Genomic DNA, 19,701 nt, shown 5'->3' with positions numbered 1-19,701 from the left:
GTTTTTAGGGAAGAAAAAATGATTATCGTCTAAAGAAAATTACTTTTATTAATAGTGCACAAAGAAAGTTGTGTAAATAGTTGATGGTTTTTATGATTTCGGAAGGGAATATAACACTTACATTAAATTGCTCTGGACTATAATACTACTCACATCTACTAATAGATTATACAATTACGTAAATAAATTTAAGAGTGTACACAACAAATCAGTCCTTTTATTTTGTCATTTATTTATTTTCCGTCTCAACATTTCAAAACTACAATCTTTATACTATTACACTAGTAAACAAAATAAGGAAAGAAGAATAAACAAATTCAAAAATTTGTACCTAAATTTACTGTCATATATTTTATAGTGCATTGTTCATCATGTTAGCTCACTCGCGAATTCTTGCGCGCGAACATCCATTCATTTTTATGGTATTTCATCGAGCTGAGCATTAATCACTGTACCGCGCATTCATCAAGAACGCAAACGTCAACCGCGCGCGCGACTTCTTAAAAACTGAAAAACTATGCTACAGCATCCACAGACACATCCATATTTATGCATGAAAATCGCAATTAATCATTGTCTCGCAACGGATAGTTACTCTCTCAGCGCCTACATATAAATGTAAACGTAACTTCGAAAAGCAAAAGAAAAAGAAGAGTTTTAAAAAAGATAGCGCAGTGACCTCAACAGTAATTATCATAATCACGGTAGCATCTTTGCAATCAATTATCGTCAATTGACGTTTGTCGCGCAGCTAATAAAAAGCATGACGCGTCGTGTGTCATGCTGCTACTGCAAAAACTCTACTTCGAGAGAAAGAGATGAGCGAGCGATTACTTCATTCTCGAGGAGAAAGCTTTCATGAGCGCATAGGTCGAGGTCTGCTTATGTGAGTAGTAAATACAAACGTTTCCTTCGACGCGCATTGTTTTTTTATTTCAACTACAGTCATTTATTCTATAAGACTTATACTCTGTATTTACAGTGTTTGCACGCGACTTTACTCTGTTTTGTTAACTCGGAAACGAATGGCTTTGTGCTCATTTTAGATTTTCATGAAATTTCTCTTGTACGTTCGCATATAATATATAACATTGTAAAAAGAACGCCAAATGATACAATAAAACTTTTATTTTTGAAAATAAATCATAGCACGAAAACCAAAAATGTTTATATCAGCACAGCAAGTCGCTGGATGAATTCTATTCTTTTGTAAAATTCTGAACTAACAACGTAAGATTCTGCGAATTGAAGTATATAAATTTATCTTTGATTAAAGACTTGCGTAGGGCATGCAATCAATCTGACAAAGGAATGCTGCATTCTCTTCCGCGTTTCGCCAGCTGATGACAAAGCCGTGGACTGCCGATGATGTCGCCCAGGAATACGCTCAATAGGTAGTTCTCCTTCATGATATCCGGTGAAGATTTATATTCACTGAAACACATTAACAGAGTAATCCCGCAATGCATTAGTTTGAACAAGGAATTTGGGTATTCTCGTGGGATTGTATTTTCTGATGACTTGAACGCTCATGAATGTCCATTGAGATTGAATGGATAGATTGAAATTAAGAAAACAAGCAATACTTAGTTATTCCAAGAAGTTACATAATCATTTTGAAACTGGTACTCCCCTATGTAAATCTTTAATGAAAAAACATTAAGCAAACGAACTTGAAACGATAACAATAACCATATATTAAAGTTTCATAAGCCACTCAAAATCAAAACACCGATAGTCATCCGCAAATTCATCAGTGCTGTCCAAGCAGAGAGCACGTGCGATCAGCCTGAGCATAAAGTAGAAGAGAAGAAAGAAGAGGGCACGAAGCATTAACGGTATACGCGAGACGCGCGCGCGAGAGAGAGAGAGAGAGAGAGAGAGAGAGAGAGAGAGAGAGAGAGAGAGAGAGAGTGAGAGTCTACCTAGTAAATCTCGAAGAACAAAGTGGCGCCCCTCGTTGGAAAGCGATTTCGGGATTGGTAATAGGGCGCCCGATCACGCGCCAAGTCCACTATTTCTATTCGGCGCAGGGGCTATATAGTCGCATTAAATTCTGTTGTAAGTAACGCCAGAAACAGATAAACCTTAATGGCAGCGCGCAAACTCCCTCTAATGCATTCCGATTGCTTTGCAACGGTTTTCTTTATTCCGTAGATGCGCTCGGCCATGCGTCTCCTTGTTCACGTGAATTCCGGGTCGGATATTTTTTTCCCTCCTTCTCCGAGAATCGATGCAAGCATTCTAAGCAAGCCCATTCCTTCCATAAAGCTATTGCTCTACGCACCGGCCGAAATTATCAGTTTCATAAATGACTTTGAATGATCAGTTGTTAAGTGCTGATATTCCGAAAGCATATTCGTCGCGTAAAAATGAGCTGCCACGTAAAATGACACCAAGGTGGAAATGCTTATCTGCGATCGGAGCGACGTGTAGAGGCGTGATAGCTATCGCGCCAGCGCTCGAGTGCGGAAACACCGCAAAAATTCTCAATTAAAAGCACATTATTATGATTAATCTCGCTCTGACAGTCGATTCAATTTGCGCGATTCTCCGAGACAAAAGGCCATACTCATTGTGCCTTTCGCGCGCTCTCGTGATTGTTTTTTTTTCGCGATGATTTTTTTTATCCACATGCGCTGTGTCTACCTGTCAGAGAGGCGTGCTCCCCTCAGCCAAGAGCTCTTTTTTTAAATGGATAGCGACGAGTTTGCGGCTTTCGTCGTTTGCTGTATGTGGCGCGCGCCTCTGTGTGCCGTAAGAAACATTGACCTATCGCTGCGTCGAGCTCGTCGGTTACTGGTTTCCTCGGAGACAACGACTTCTCGAAGCAATTGAGACTTTGCGACGGAATTATCGATGAAAGAGAGCGCGCGCAGTTTTACGCTTCATTTGACCAATGGCCAATTTCGCTCTCGCTAATTGATCCCTTTCTCTTTCCTTCATTTTTTTTCTAGATTTTTTTCTCCTTACAATATAATTTGCGACAAACTAGTGCTTATTTGACTTTGTTGAACTCGTTGCGATCGAGTCCCATGGGGGTGGCGATTAAATACTCATTTACCTCTTCTTCCAAAGTACTCGCCGGAGTATATTCGCTTTCGTGGAAGTCGTTATGCCGCAATTAATCATTTTAAACCTTCTAAATCTAGAATTGCCGCGATTGTGCTGTGCAGCAATGACACTTTGAACATTTCACTGGAAACTCTCGGCTCAGGAGAAAATTAAATACTAAAATATTTACCCGAATATCAGGTCCCATTCAAGTGCACGAGCGCGGCTTCTTCTTTGAAGAGTTGTCTCAGCGTATTTAGCACAAATTCTCTCATAGAGGCAAACATTTTCTCCAAGTTCAGCTACCAACTTCTTTTCAACAGTATCGACATCGAGTATTTCCTCATCGTGTAGTCTCGGCAAAGTCCTCTTCGTACGACTCTTGTAGGTTTCTGAAAAAAAAAAGACTTTCATAAATACATACTACTGCAAAACGGTTTTATTATTAAGCCAATTTTTTTTCGTAACCCAACCCATACAAGCGATTTCGTTGTGAAATCGATATACATATATCAATATTACTCCTAACAGTATTACACGTCAGTGACCTTTCGCTAATTAGTAGAATTCACTGAAGAGGAAGGTCGCATCAAATGAGTAACTTGTTACAAAGCTGTTACACGTGTCTAGTTTACGAGAGGTCGACAGCAAGTGGAACACTTTCGCTTTCGCTTTGCTGGATGCCAGGTTTTGCGCGTACGCATATAGGTGCGCGCCGCGCTCTTACAACCTGAATGCCACACGCGAACTAACGGAACTCACGACTTCCTTGTTAGTTTCGAGAAGAGAACTTACTAGAATGTGTTCTCTAGGCTTGTTAACGTGATTTTTAATAACACACTATACACCTCAATTTTTTTTACACTTTCAATTGCCGTTTCCGTTTCCTATGAACATTCAAACGATTAAGCCATCAATCAATATTGTAACACATTCCAAATGGCATTATCAGACTTCAAAAGGCAACTGTCGCGCTATTTAAAGTTTGTCAATGTTCATCGAAATACTTTCACTATTTCATAATGCATTCATGTACATGCACAGAATTTTAACTTACGTGGATTTAGTGAGTATGCTAGTTTTTTCACGAAATTGGTGATGCGTACTGCTGCAATGATCACTGGGAAACCTACCAGCTGAACGGGTAATTCGAAGAAGGGTTCTTCGGATTGCGGTGATGGTGCTGTCGACACGGTACTCAAAATAAAAAAACAACACGCGAGGATCATTGATACCCTTATTAGCTGCATTCTTTTTCAAATCTGAAAAAATGATATACACTCTCATTGCAATCTTATTTCTTTTTCTTGTATTGATTAATGATGAAAATTAAAATGCTATCAACGATCACTTATTTTTCAACCATGACAATAATAACGAACTAAAAAATATACTGATAATGTCTTGATAATTATACGCAACATAAATATTTATTGAATCTTTGCACAATCGCACAAAGTACTGTACAATAACATTTAATTACTATTATTAGTGACAGCAATTAATACGACAATGACAAATGCACTTGAAAGATTAACAAAGAGCTAGAGAGATGAGTGGCTGCAGATCTAACAATTGAATCCAAAAATAATGCAACAACTCGATGATCAATCCTGACAGCAGACGAAGCGATCCCTCCAAGTGCCTCTTTATCTGAATGCGTCTGCTAACTGTAACTTGTACTTAGCTCAGAAGATGATGTTTAATGGGACAGGCTCCTGTCGAAAATGACGGGCTAATCTTCCTAAGCTCCAATTGTTTTTCGCGTTGAAACTTCTTATCAGCCATAGAGTTCCAACTGTTACACAAGTAAGTAGCATCGGAATTCCACAGATAAAGGCTAGTCCTTTTTCTCTCTTATTTTCTGCCTTTTTTGCTCTGCCTCCTTTTTTTGTTTCCACTTTTACGTAGTTTTATTCTTATCGACACGTTTCTTCACTATTTTATCTCGAAATGTTTCATGGTCACATTTGAAAAATTCCTGTATTCTTAATTATTTTTACGGCTTTGAGATAATGATGAAAACAATGTAACAGCAGTTTGAATGATGTGCTGTTCATGAAATTACAATGTCTAAATTTAAAATAGCGTGAAAAATTTATTGATGCAAGTTTCTTAAACTGGAAATGATACAATCTAATTGAAAGAAAATTATTGCAATTGCGTTTGTTTAATTTTTACTTAAAGTTAATTCCAAAACAGATCAACATAGTGCTATTTGAATTGAAGAATGTTAGGAGTCTCATGTTGATGATTTTCAAACAAATATATTAACCCGAGTAAGTCGAAATAAAACTAAAAGTATTGAAGTTAACCATTGTAGTTTGAGAAGAATAAAACTTGCTTGAAATTTTAATTCGATTCCTAATATTTTCATAATCCAAAAATTGTTGGCTCGCAAAGACTACTGGTTTTACATATTTAGCGACCCCGCTTGAGTTAATCAAGTACAGCTAGGTGATTGTACGAAGCACTGATCGCCACTTACACAGCGATCAATAAACAATATTAATTTCGGAAATATGCAGTTTAGCGAAAAGCGAACACGTGGCTAGAGAGTCAAGAACGCACACGCGGGATATCCCGAAGCGGCTCTCCGTCAGCAGCTGAACGCCTCGCCGAAGACACTTTCGACTTCCTTTTTCCGTTATATAATCGCAGAAAGTAAACTTGACTCTTACTCGCACTTGTACTCTCTTTTCTGACGATGCAATGTAAAAGTGAATGTCTTTTGCCGAACAATTGTTGAGGCTTAATATTGTATACTCACCACTCGATGAATAAATATTGAACAAATTTGTGATGAATTTAGAAGACACAGCAGAGTTAAGATGGACCGACCTCCGCAGGTGATAAAAACTGAACGCCGAATGGCGATAGCCGGGCAAGCTCTGCACTAAAGTCGGAGAAAGTCGTAGTGTGCCCCTCTCCGAATCAGCTAGTGTGTCTTGGGGCTTGCGAAACCAATATCGCGTGTGCCACTACCACCATACCTGTGTATATGCATTGCGACTTAACCAGCGATTGTTTCGTTATGTTGAAAGAGCCTCTACGTGCCTAACCAACAAGGTCGATCATCATCAATAGCTTTCAAGTACGATGTACGTGCTAACTAGCATACATATCAATTTTGTGAAATTCTGATTGATAAATACTTTGGATTTTATAATGATAATTTCTAACATTTATTTTTAGTTTGTGTACTTTTGTAATTTGCAATATGAAGGAATACACATACTTTTATATTTATTTTATGCATTTTTATCAAATTTCAAAACGTATTATTGTACAAATTGCATGAGTTCTTTTTTTCAATTTTGATACAATATTTCTATTGGTACATTATTATAATGATTTATCTGTAGACCTTTAAAGTTTGCTTGACGCAATTTCAAATTGATCATAGTTTATTGGTAGTATCAGCATGTATTGATAATTTTATTTTCAATGCGTACATTCTAACACCTTGTGCATTGAAAATTTAATCATTTTCTATTTCAGACTACTGCTTAAAAATGTTTTTAATGATTTTGTTCACTCAAAATATTTTCAATAACTGCAATTTACGTATTCTGTTAAAAGTACTAAGGTATTGAATATTTATAAATTTGATATAATCTTCGTTCATTATGTCTGCATATTTATCAGAATCTCAAAATATAGAAAAATTAACTATACTTTTAGACAATAATTCCAGTTTATTTGAACAATTGGCAGTCAATTTTATTTCCATAAAATAAAAATTATGAGGGTTACTTCAGCTTTTGAAAATAAATTTAAATGCATATATGTCTATCAAATGAAATATTAATTTTTCATCTCAATTTAATAGAATATTAATTTTATTAAAATAACTAACACATTTCTTCACAGAGTAAATTCGAAAATACATTTGATCAGAGTAAATTATAAGACAAATAACATTATCCATTTATTAATAAAACAATATAAAGAATTGTAAGGGATGTATAATTTACGAGTAACAACTGGGTCTTAGTTTAATGAATTGATATATTTAGATAAAATAAGCTTATATTTACTGTATAGTAGTTATCGATTATTAATCAATGTATGTTAATTAATTTAACTAAAAATAAACAAGCAGTTCTTTTGATACCTGTGCATTTTAATATTTACATTTTAATTGTGTCACGGTGGTTGTACACATTTTTTTAAGTTATCGTTTTTTAATAAAATTAATAAGTAAAGTACAATTCTCGTAAAATATATTAAAATCAACGAGTATATTGAAATAAAAATATGGTAAATGAAACAATTTTAATGCCTATTATTTTCAAGTACAATCCATCGATATAATGTAAATGCAAAAACTTTTTAAATTTAAGATTGAGAAACATTTGCTGAAGAATAACAGTAGAAAAAATCGTTAATTTGCATTATCTAACAATTTTATTTAATTAATACATAGTGAGTCTTATTAATCTAGTCGCTATGCATTAAATGGAAATTATAAAATCGAAGGAATTAGTACTTCTTAATATTGTAAACAATACTTCGACTAGTATAAGAGTTAGCAGCGGAGATAAAATTAACGTATAAGTTGTTACAAGTAATCTTGACATTTACAAACATGACGTATCGCTACTTATGTACACATCAGTATTTTCTACGCTTTACAGTAAATTTAACGATAAAAAATATCAAGAAATGGACAGAAACTTAATTAATAGGTATGAAAAGCGATTATCACAGCTTTATATGTAGTTTACAAAGAACCATTATAGTGCAATGTTTTGTCAGTTCACTTCGCAGTTTAAATATTTATCGACTTTTCTTTTTGACTTCGATTTTTTATATCTTCAAGTCGTCACTTATAATCGTGTAGTATCCAGATGTCTTGATGAACAATAAAAATTTTATCATTACTTAAATCGTAGTTTCTTCATCATGTTTAAGACGCTGGCACTAGGAAGTGGACAAGTTGGATAAAAATTGTGACATCCCTGGCCCTCGATGCCTGATATCAGTTGACCCATGTGCGCCGCAAAATGATACCTTGATGTTACTTCTGCCATAGTACTCAGACTCGTATCTCTGAAAACAATAAATTAATCATTATATATATATTGAATCATTATGTGCATGTGTACGTGAGCGCAAATGTGTCGCCGCGGTGAACCGGCTCAAGGTCTGTTCTCCTTTTTCTTTCCATCGGTATAATTTCGCGCTCCCCGATATAATTGCACTTCGATTAATGCCGAGTCTTTCCTTCTTAATGCCGACCAGTTTAAAGCGCTGTTGCGTGATTCTCTCACTTCAGTGTAATACATACGATACATACGATAGAGTTTTCTTCAAAGAATCAATAGATGATTTATCATTTTTTTGCTTCACCATACTTCAGTAAATTATGTGATCGGTGTCCATGTAACGATCGTTCATTCATTGTACATTTTTCGATTGTAAAATTCAGTAAACTTTGGTTAAACAACATCATAATAAATGATTTCCGCTGCTTGGCTGAGTTAGATACAAAATAATTATAGTCTTTTCGTGCGATTAAAGCAATCGATTTTTCATGCAAAAAAGAACCATTCATATATTTTAATTTACTTTCACACAACTTTCAGAAAGTATAAACAACTGAATTTGTACTTTCATTCATACAGAAGTATACATACTAAGGGGTGCGTTGTGTACAATTCATATTGGCACGTTAAGATCGAAACCTCCATAATATTCTGCGAGCAAAGAACTAAAGGAAGCGAACCAGATAAAAAAATGGACGACTAACAGAAAGAAATAGAGTACACTAAGACGAATCGACGACGACAACGATTCCGTCACGACGTTGCGCCTATTAGGGGACGACTCTTTACGACTTTCTCGTACGTGCATGCATATAACGAGGCGTCGTCTTCCTAGCTTCTTCTTTTTTTTTATCATTTTGATCGATTTTGACTTCGAAAGATCCTTCCAATAAAGCGCGCGTCTTGCGTTTACGCCCGCATAAAAGTAAATATAAAGCTCCGAAAAACTTTCCGGAGCATTAAACATTCGAGTATAAAGAGATGCGTCTCGAGTTAAACTGCCCAATCGATTGAACTTGATGAAATTGCTACAGACGATGTGATGCAAAAATGCTTTTATCATCACAGGATTGATGGATTCTGACTCTTGATCGTTTTTTGTGACGGTAATATAATAGTTTTCTGTGATTAAAGTTAATGAGACATTTCACTTGTTAAAAAATAAATAGTTGATTTTACTAAAGTTTATGTGCGTAAATTTAATGTGTGTTTTATATTTTTCAAACTGATTAGAAGTTATTTCTAGACTCTTTCTAATATCGAGTTGACTCACTATTGCATAGTATTATACTTTTATCTTCTGGCTTTTAAAATTGTCATGGACTTATTTTAAAACGTTCATGTAGCGAATAATACCACACAAGCATTTCTCATCACTCAGCACATCTTTACGATCTGTCGTAACCATTTTTTTACGTGTATATTGCAGTTGTTTTACAACTGCAATATACACGTTTTACAATGATTTTTTAGAAAAAAATGTTAATACACATTTCATATTCTTTAAGTAAGTTAAGCTTGATAGTAGAAGAAGAGAATTGGTATATTTAATGTGCTCAACTACTTGGTATGTTAGTCAAGAAGCCTGGCCAATTGCATCATCTTTACTCGAAGAAAGTCCAAGGATTAAATAATCTTCTCAATAGAAAACGCAAGTGAGTTCGTCTACAACCAAAGACATGTACGTGTCGAGTATTTTTGGAAGTCATGCGTTTACATAATCACAGCGACTCTTTACTTTCACCAACAGCATTCAGATTTGAATCGAAGTCTCTCGGAAATGTAGCTGTCGTGAAATCCGGTTTCTTCTTCAAAATATCCTTGTTATATCACACTGTTTTTTCAAGGCAGTATTTTTCCGTATCGCCGTGGACTTACACTGTTTTTAAAATCAATAGTAGCTACAAATAATTTTCTCTTTCTACTAGTACTACATCAAGAATAGATGGAATGGAAATTTCAATTTGAAAACTCGATGCAGATAAACTCAATAGCATAATATTGAAAACTTGGCAAAGTACATGGTGGAACGATGAATTATCACAATTGGCATTTCAGCAAATAAATGACCATCGATGTGCCATTCATTAGGCGAAAAACATGGCATTATCATCGGCTGCTCGCAACGAAAGCCGATTGTCGGTCAAATAATCGTGGGTGCGCGTACGCTCGGCTCGATTTTTGCAAAAGTAATAGAGAGCCGACGAGTAGTCTCGGCCATTATTTAGCATGGCTCAATGACAAACGAAAATGCCATGCAAAACAAGATGTATTCGGAGCATCAATTTATTGTTACTCGCTATGTGTGCAGCATAATGCGTAAACTTCACTATTTTGCGTGGCCGAGAATTGCGATTATCCGTCTCTGCGTTAAAATTATCCAATTTTCGGGGCGGCCGCTTTCCATCTGTTTTGCCAGCGATCGAAAAACAGATCTGGTAAAGTTAATGCATTATTCTCTGTGGAGAATGTATGCATTGTTTCAGAATAAACTGACGTAGAAATATTCATACGACTTTGAACGCAGATAAATTCGCGGTCGACATAGACATTATTATATATCTTTGAAATGAAGAATATAAAGTTCTTGAGGCAGAAATTAAAAGCAATGGTGATATGGAATGCAGCAATCTGCAAATAATGTGAAGAGAAAGTGAAATTTAAAAAAATTTGCGGTCATAGTTTTGCTTCTTGCCTATCTTCTAACGGTTTTGGGGCATAAAACTTAATTGAAGTTCTGAGTAGGTGAAAACGTGATTTAAGTATTCATTCGCAAATCTAATTTCGGTATTCGTCGAAATTAACATTTTCATTATGACTTTTCTTCCGAAGTGAGTGAAGACGGAACAGAGTTTACACATACCGAATTAAAACGTATATTTTTTTCTAATGACGACTAAAATACTATGAATTTTAATAAGCAGCATCTGACTATTCTATATGAAAAAATCTAGAATGACTCTCACGAGCAAATGACGTCACACAAGCTTACGTATTATACGTAAGAAGAGATTCCTTCCTCTCTCTCTCTCTCTCTCTCTCTCTCTCTCTCTCTCTCTCTCTCTCTCTCTCTCTCTCTCTATGTCTCTCTGTCGTCTGTTCTCGTCGTCGTGGTGCTCACAAGATTAACCGTGCTCTAATGAAAATTCATGTTACCTGATTAAGTTGAGGAGCGAGCGTTCCATTTCGCTCAACTGATCCTGGTGCGCGATAGACGTCAGTTCGCAAATGAGTTTGGGCAAACAGGCCGTCTTGATGGTCGTCATCATCTTGGCGCGCCTAGTGATTGCTGTGGAGCAGTAATGACACATGCAATATTAAAACCTCAATTAGGCACCGGTGCGCAACTGCATACGTACACACGTCGCGCTCGTTAGCGCTGATTGAATATTTTATTTGTCACACGCGCCACAAAATATATGCAAACACGCCTTACGTTTACTTTCGTTTTTTAATCAAATTCTGTCGTGTCTTATTACTGCCAGATATACCAGCAGGACAGTTCTGATGTCTCGTCTGCTCTGTCTGTGTTTAAGTGTCTGTAAGTGGAAATTTTAGTGTTTTTTTTACTTTTTCCGCTATTAAAATAGACTCAGTCTGCTGTAACCGTTGAATCTGATTTATGGAAGTTTCCGATTCATCTAGCAATACCTTGGTTGAAACTTTAGTAGAAAGTGCTAAGACTAATATCAATGCAGTCTAATTGTAAAACAGCCAAAGCAACAGATACAAAATAGCTTTCCTTTTATCCTAACACTGACATCTTCATCTCCAAGGGATTAGTGAGTGAGAAAATAAATCGAGTTTGTAGAAATGAGTTTTAATACAAAACTAAATAAATGTTCTTTTTCCATCTTATTGAAAGAATTTTGCCTCAAGTTACAAGAAAAGTTTGAAGAAAAGATGTACTTGAATTTCATAAACAATGGATTGTATAATAGCAGAAAATTTCACGTAAAAAATGAGCTTATGCGCATTAGCCTTGCAAAGTGCTATGTACGAGCTCTTAAGGAGATACACTATTGTTCGTTTCCATCCAATATCGCGAATGTTAAACATGTTGCTATAATTTTTCAAATATTGAAACGTACGCCAGTTGGACGAACGATCATGAGAAGAATTTTTCAATGATAAGAAAATAGAAACAGGCTATGTTTCAAAGATATTGTGTATGTAATAAAATAATAATTTACGAATTTTAAGATAAAGCTGTCAACCAACGATATCAATTCAGTGAAATAACAGGGTAAATAACGAATTTAGAAAAGCAAATAAATAAATTTTGGTACCAAACGCAACAACGTCAAAGTCATCCTTTATTGCTATAAGTCTTCTATGCCTTGACAACAAAATCTCAATAGTTTACGTCGTTCAGAATACTAATCGATCAAAAAACTTACCATTTTCCTCTTGCAGATTTTTTTTCGAAGTAGCAAAGACCATGCGCTCAAAATTTAATCCGTCCTTCGATAGTCCTTCAGGTAACCTTCTCAAACTGTCCGTTTGATTTCTATCCTCATTTCCGCCTCCCCATAAGGATTGTATTAGGGCAATATGGTCACCGGCAAATGCAAATACCACACCGACAAAGATTACTAGTCTCACTGTACTAGTATCCAACATTATTGTGTTTGAACTTTTGTATCTAAAAATTTACGTTGGAATAATCAATTTGAATTTATTTTGATCAATTGTGAAATCGGTCTTTCTTTTTTTCATCGAATTTTCGAGTAGGGAAAGTATCTCGATTTATGTATGTATACAAAAATGCGAAATTTCAGGTGCAGAACTCGACACATGTTTTCTATATATAAACTTTGTTTATAAATTTTTTTAATCAACTTTCATTTCCATACAAACAGAATTGAAAACAATAGAAAACTTGATTTATTTGGTTCAAGAACGAACTGTAGTCGTGTATTTATGTCAGACAGTTGAGATAAAAAAGAAATTCTACTGCAGCTTTGTGTGCATTAATGTCACTCGAGAAATTTGCAATCAAGTCAAAATGTAACTGCGTAAAATCAGTAACTTTAACTATATGCAATAATTATTATTAGATGAAATTAAAAATATACATTTACATGCTATCGTAAGCGATTGTTTATATAATCAAATCATTAAACATAATACAACAATTAATAATACAACAATTTTCAATTTTCGGCATGAAAAAGATCATCTCTCATTGAATTACAGGAAACAACAGCAAGGTCGCTTAAAACACGCAATATATATTATACACAATGTCATTGAAATAAAAAAAAAAACAAGTATCCGGTTTATATTGGAAATTTGATCACGCACGAAAGTAAAAGTACTGATTGTACAAAATAGAATCTTTGCAATTAACCTTCGCAAAAGTCTGGAATGCCGCTGTAAGCGACGCCCGTTTTCTTAGTTGCTGTTGCTGCTGCGCACTCACTCTCTTTGTTACTTCCACTTTCTTCAGACAACCTCGGAAATGTGCTAGTGTGGACACGGTATCTGCTCGACATATCATTCATGTCATGCATTAATACGAGAAACTTCTTATTATTGGCGGGGGACTCGACATATAAAATTAATTAGAACTTTTTTGGGGGTCGATTTCGTTTGTTTACGTTTGATACACGTCCAAATATTCCCGTTGGCTTATTGTTCCTAGTACTCTGATTTTTGAAAAGCGAGATTGGTAACAGATACATATTATAGATTTGATAGGTAAAAATGTTCAAATATAGTCTACGATTTAATTTCACTAATATTAAATTTCTACATGACAACTAATTAACATAACAGGCTCATAGTACGTCATGGAAGACTGTTGTCGGTTAAACAAACGATTTTCCATAATTATTTGATAAAACTACCCGAGCTAAATATACTCTAGACGAGAAAAAAATTCGAAACGAAAGAATTCCATTGTCGTACTTTTCAAATTTGAGTGAAAAACATCGCGTACCGATTTCCGTAATATCACGAAAGACGTTTGAAAGTAAGAGTGCAGAGCTCTTTATAAATGACTTTTACTTTCAATGCTTGCACTTGCGCGCGCGGTTCGTTGGTATTTTCCACGCAGAAATAACCAGTAAGAGCTGCCATAACATTCAACTTATGTTAAAATTAAACTGATTGTCAATGCAATACTCGAAATGCTTTGCACTGTGGTGAGCATCGTATAAGTCGCGAATAATTTCATTAGACATAAATATTCAAAGAAATAGTAACGCGCACTTTGAAACTGTATTATTTGATCGATGCTGTATGTTTTTCTATCTATAATTCGTAATTAAAAATTTTTATTCGCCACTCAACCGTTACACTTAGACACAACTCGAAAAATAATTGAAACGCAAAATAGGGATCAGCAATACAACTATAAGACACCGTCGCACTGATATTATTCAATAAGTGCACTTACGATCTCGATTAAAAAAAAAACGGAGTGCTGCCTTAGCGCGGCAAACAGCTTGCCTCTCGACTCGTGGAACAGCGGCGAGTGACTCGACGGGGCCTCCTCGTGCTCCTAAGGCCGCCTTCGCTCCCTGCTTGCTTGACTCCAGTGAAAGTTACTTCGCAGCCGTTCGCCGACTATAGGTTCAGCGTTCGCTCGCTCACTTACTCGCAACGCGCTTACTCAAGCCTACACGACCGACTACTGTGCGTATTCTCGAACATACCTTTAACTCGAGCCGAGGATTGTTTGTAAAGTGCGTGCGAATTTCAGTGGCTCGACTTCACATGCTTGGCATTCTAATTTCTTCGTATAAAATTGCGTTGACGGACAACTCGCGGCGCGGTTTCTCTATGAGCACGTTTTGTTTATGTATATGGCGCTGTTTTTTATTCCTGTGTCTATTAAAAGTTCTTAATTTATTTTTATATTGTTTATTTATTATTTTAATCGTTTTTTGTCGATCACTTATGAAACGCTGATCAATTGACCACAGTCACTTTGTACTGCAATTTCTTAGATTTTATTGTCAGTGTACGAATAAGATTCACCACAAGGAACAAGAAAATGGAGTGATGGAAAGGTCGAGATTAAAAATATATATTAATCTCGCTGGATATTTCCACCTCATAAATAAATCTGCAAGCTTTCATGGCGCTTTTCACATCAAGCTGGAAAAACTTTTTTTGCATCCGAAAAACTCGTTTACTCGTGTCTTTTTCTGGGTACAACGTACTAGAGAGAGAGAGGGAGGGAGAGAGAGAGAGTGAGAGAGAGAGAGAGAGAGAGAGAGAGAGAGAGAGAACTTGTTATCATTTTTTTATATCCAGCAGTGTATCCGAGATTGCGAGCACTAGTTCGCCTTGGATAGCCGCAAAGTATGATCGAGAAACTCTCGGGGTCATCATCCGCATCCACGTATCTATATATATGTGAATATACAGTACGCAGTGATTGTCAGGAAAAAATGTTTTTCACTTTGTTGTTTCTCTTCGTTTCTTTTTGCAAAACTTGTAATTTGGTGAAGAAACAGCTGATTGACAGAGCGAGACTAGAGTGAAAGGTCTCGATGAAATTCAACTCACAATGTCGCGCGGTTCACGATTGATGTTTTGATGAAAGTCGACTTTGCAATGAGTAGTCGAACTTTTTCGTTGTATAACTACGGTAATAAGTTTCTTTTATCAATGGATTATAGTTTTATTAGGGTTTTTCCATATGCATTACTTCTTAATGTATTACAGATAAGAACTGTCGAGATTACATCTATTTGTACTGCGAAAATTTGATGCACTAAAAAATTCAAATCTTTCAAAGCAGCGCGATTGCTATGAAATAAAACTATAATTGATCAGGGAGCTTATATATCTTTAATTTTATCTTCCACGCTTGCACAAACTAGATTGGATATTACGTCACTAATTTAACAAAGTTACAGAAACGGAAATTTCAAAGATAACAGAAAAAATAGGTATCTAAACCGAATACTGGATAATTAATGCACTATAATCATCTAGCCTCGAGTATAACATTAGATTTTTCAGCTTGACAGGTAACATTAGAACTCAAATATTATCCCAGTTACTAGAAAAATTTCAGAACGAATTACATAATGAATATCCGAATAGGCATTACATCATAGCAAGTACTTTCGATTTCTTCAACCTTGATCGATTTAAATTTCTAATTTTACATTGACGTTATTAAAATTTCATAGTTTGTTTATAACAAGTTTCTAATTGCAATAAATTAGATTAAAAGGGCATTACCGTGAAAATTTCTTGAACAGCGGAATCGGATAAATTGAATTTCACATGAAGGTTGTTCAAATAATAGTCATTTTAATTCAATAAAATATCAAGAAAATAATAGGAAATGACTTTGGAGCTGTCAAAAATTATCAAATTTATAATCTGCTATACAACGTGAAGGAAACTCCACAGAGAGCATTTGATGAAATTGAACAAAGGAAACGCATAAAACACGTGACATTTAATCAGCTAATGAGGCAAAGCCGAACTACCGGTATCTCGTGGTTAAGACGCAGCATGTATACCTCGATAGCAAGTTTCCTTGAGACTTGGTTACTTGAATCCGATTTTCGGGGATGTAGTACAAGGCGCAGGCGGTCGCGCAAAGACCCCGAACTTGCGTGGCGGTGGCTCCGGCGGCTCCAACGGCGGGAACGAAGGCTCGAGCACCTTTAAACGCACCACCGAGCAACTGTATGTATAAGCTCGCTCCTTCAAGCACTTGCGGTAATTATTCCTACGGCTAATTGATGGAAATACCGTTTCCAACTTTGATGGGATGACTTAGTTTCTTATGGGATGTATGTAAGACTTTCATGTTTGGAGTTCCGTGAGTCACCTTCATATACTTACCTTATAAACAGTCGTATGATACGCAGCTAGTTTGTACGAAACATGTTCTTATCGAATATCAAATAATGAAGTTTAAAAACAAACGATCTTTCAAACATAAAATGAAAAACTTCTAGTAAACAAATAACTAGAGTATGATAATACTACTTTGGTTCTAAAGCCTGCAAATATGCATAAGATTTCTTTATATCCTATCTCTATGGAGTACGAGTAGTACCTTTACATCTTCAAATTGATTATCCGAATTTTCAAATTCATTAGGAGATCCTCCTCTGAAGCACATTTTTTGTCCTACATTACTGACACTTTTTCGTAGTTTCCACTGAAATTTATATGAAAATGAATTTAAATAATAAAATAATCTTGAATAAAATCTATTGAAAAGTTGTTGTCGCGTACTCGTATGTATTTACCTTTTCTAAAAATTTCTTAAGATCATTCAGTTTTTGTACTGTACAGTCGTGCTCCAAATTTAACTTCTTTATCTATCAACATTTTATATAAATATAAATGTGCAGATTATTATTAATCGCTTTAACTATAAAATTAACAATTAAATTCACCTCGTTATTCAACTGTTTCGTAGTGGTCTTTTGTGTTCCTTTCTAAAATAAACATGTATATTATAACTATCAAAGATAACGAGAAGAAAGTTCATTGTAATTTTTTTCTACCGACCGTTTTAATGATTACGTCTTCATATTCTGCACGTTTGTCTTTCAGGGCGACGATATCATCTAATCTCTATATGAAAATATTACCGTGGATCGAATTCCATACAAATGAATAATCACCAAGTAAACTACGTGTAAACTTACCGATCTATTTTTTTCCACGATCGCTCGCATTTCTTCGTTTTTCATCTCTATTCGGATGATAACCTGAAAGCACGCAATCAGTTCAAGACAAAAGTACATGAATAAACGACTGAAGTGGAAATCATACCGTTCAAATCGCTTACCTTGTGAGCGTACCAAGTAGCGAAATAAAAGAGTATGTACATGAAAATACACACGTAGATGTTGTCAAAGATATACGCACGAATGAATGACTGCAACGTTCATTTATTAGTATCATACAATATATTTCGGTTAGTTTGAGATAAATAATCAAAATTAACGGTGAAAGTAGTGATAAAATTTTGTAGTCAGAGAAAGTTAATACGAAATTAATATAAATAAAATTAAACTAACCTCTTTATCGAACACATCAACAAGTTTAAGCAATGGATGAGGTTCGTATCGATTAAAATAATATTGCCTCTGAGAAAACATCTTCACGGAATCGAATCACTCAACCTTCTTACTAAATATAATGCATTTTCTTCGTACATCTATGATTACTAATATCGCCGAAGTCATTAACACTAACGATAAATTTGTAAAGAAACAAATGACAAACATTTTCGCGCATCGCAATAATTTCAAATAAATACATTAGACCTTTTTAGCATTCCATGCAAGCGCAATGAAAAAATTGATGGCTTGACAAAAGCACCGAATGGAGAAAAGTAAAAGGCGCGAAAGAAAACTCCCCTCCACAATTTGCACTCAATCTTGGCGGGCATAAATCCCAATGTCAGCGACGCAATCAGGCGCACAAAAGGGGTAAGCTTAAGAGAGAGGGTGAGGTTTGCTTACTAATGACGAGAACGCGCGATGAGTTCATGACGTGGCGTGTGAGCGATAAGCTCGCCGCACTCGCCTTATCCTGTTCGCCAAAACTCTCGAAAACTCTTACATATTTAATACGGTAATTCTACTTCCAATTGTTCGTCAATCTTTTCGTTTTTTAACCTTGCGAGTCGCAAAGGTTGTTCAGTCGATAACCTTATATCGAAAATATCAAAGTCTCTTCAAACATACATTTGCGCCTAGATGGGACAAGTAATAACATTTCAGCACTGACATCTATTTCGTACAAAAAAATCGCCCGTACATTTCCACTCACGAAAGTCAACCCTTCTCCCAAGCTTCTAGTAACTACACCAAGTAACATAATTTACTTTACTCTCGAGCCCGCATCTCGTGAATGCGCCAAAAAGATTAGCGATATTGTGGTTCGAGATTTTCATTAGCGCGCAACGTGAAAGTCGTCACATATAGCAGCAACTATGGTCCGCACATGAAATCGCGGCCACCATAACACCAAAATAAGGATAAGCATTAGATTACTCCGCGTCCATGTCGTCATTGCTCGTAAAACAATTTGCCATCGCACGCAAGGCTCTTACATTACATACGTGCGAATGGCATGACAGCTTTAGCCTGTTACTCGCCAACTTTATAATTTTACGAGGCTTAATCTCAAGTGCCGCACGCGCAAAGACGCTCGAGCAGTGTCTTCCGTTTCATCGAGTCGCTCTGGGTATGTGTATCCGTATATACTTCCTGGTCGTTCGCGAAGCTAGTCCATCCGAAATTTTCAAGATGGATTCCAGACGACCAACGTATAAAGCTTGGCTTTATAGTGCTTCGACCCCGGCCCGCATAGGGTTTGCGTTGAATGGCAGGCGTTTTAAATGGTGCCGTCAAAATGCGCGTTAAGATTTTTTATAGGCATTGTTATTTGGTTCAATTGTATTATCAACAATCAAAGCAATAGGCCTTGACAAAAGATTTATAAATAATTATTCAATGTTTAATTAAGTTTTTAGTTCTGAAAAGAAAAAAATGTATAATTGCCATGAAAATTCCATAGAGAAGAAACCCCGTGCTTGAAATTGTATCAATTAAATATTATCTGTCGAAGTAAATAGCTTTTAATTGCACAAAAA

The 19,701-nt window shown here is 35.7% G+C and overlaps 2 protein-coding genes across 2 annotated transcripts; both read right to left on the bottom strand.

Moving 5' to 3' along the window:
* Positions 1–1,295: 1,295 nt before the first annotated feature.
* Positions 1,296–4,729, bottom strand: LOC131672726 (uncharacterized). The gene is made up of 4 exons (XM_058950141.1): positions 4,628–4,729; positions 4,112–4,316; positions 3,245–3,446; positions 1,296–1,434 (listed from the first exon to the last, which is right to left on the bottom strand). Exons 2-4 carry the CDS (start codon positions 4,302–4,304, stop codon positions 1,296–1,298), a joined length of 534 nt encoding a protein of 177 aa, XP_058806124.1. The 5' UTR covers positions 4,305–4,316; positions 4,628–4,729.
* A 2,307-nt stretch (positions 4,730–7,036) lies between these two features.
* LOC131672725 (uncharacterized) lies at positions 7,037–14,654 on the bottom strand. Its single transcript, XM_058950140.1, has 5 exons — positions 14,509–14,654; positions 13,459–13,592; positions 12,506–12,750; positions 11,262–11,394; positions 7,037–8,109 (listed from the first exon to the last, which is right to left on the bottom strand). Exons 3-5 carry the CDS (start codon positions 12,726–12,728, stop codon positions 7,938–7,940), a joined length of 528 nt encoding a protein of 175 aa, XP_058806123.1. The 5' UTR covers positions 12,729–12,750; positions 13,459–13,592; positions 14,509–14,654; the 3' UTR covers positions 7,037–7,937.
* Between the last annotated feature and the right edge of the window lie 5,047 nt (positions 14,655–19,701).

Source organism: Phymastichus coffea, unplaced genomic scaffold (assembly GCF_024137745.1).
Source record: "Phymastichus coffea isolate CEN01 unplaced genomic scaffold, Cenicafe_Pcof_1.1 PCOF00157, whole genome shotgun sequence".
In the NCBI taxonomy this organism is placed as follows: domain Eukaryota; kingdom Metazoa; phylum Arthropoda; class Insecta; order Hymenoptera; family Eulophidae; genus Phymastichus; species Phymastichus coffea.
The sequence above is the reverse complement of the archived record's forward strand: the minus strand, read 5'-3'. Positions and strand labels throughout refer to the sequence as shown.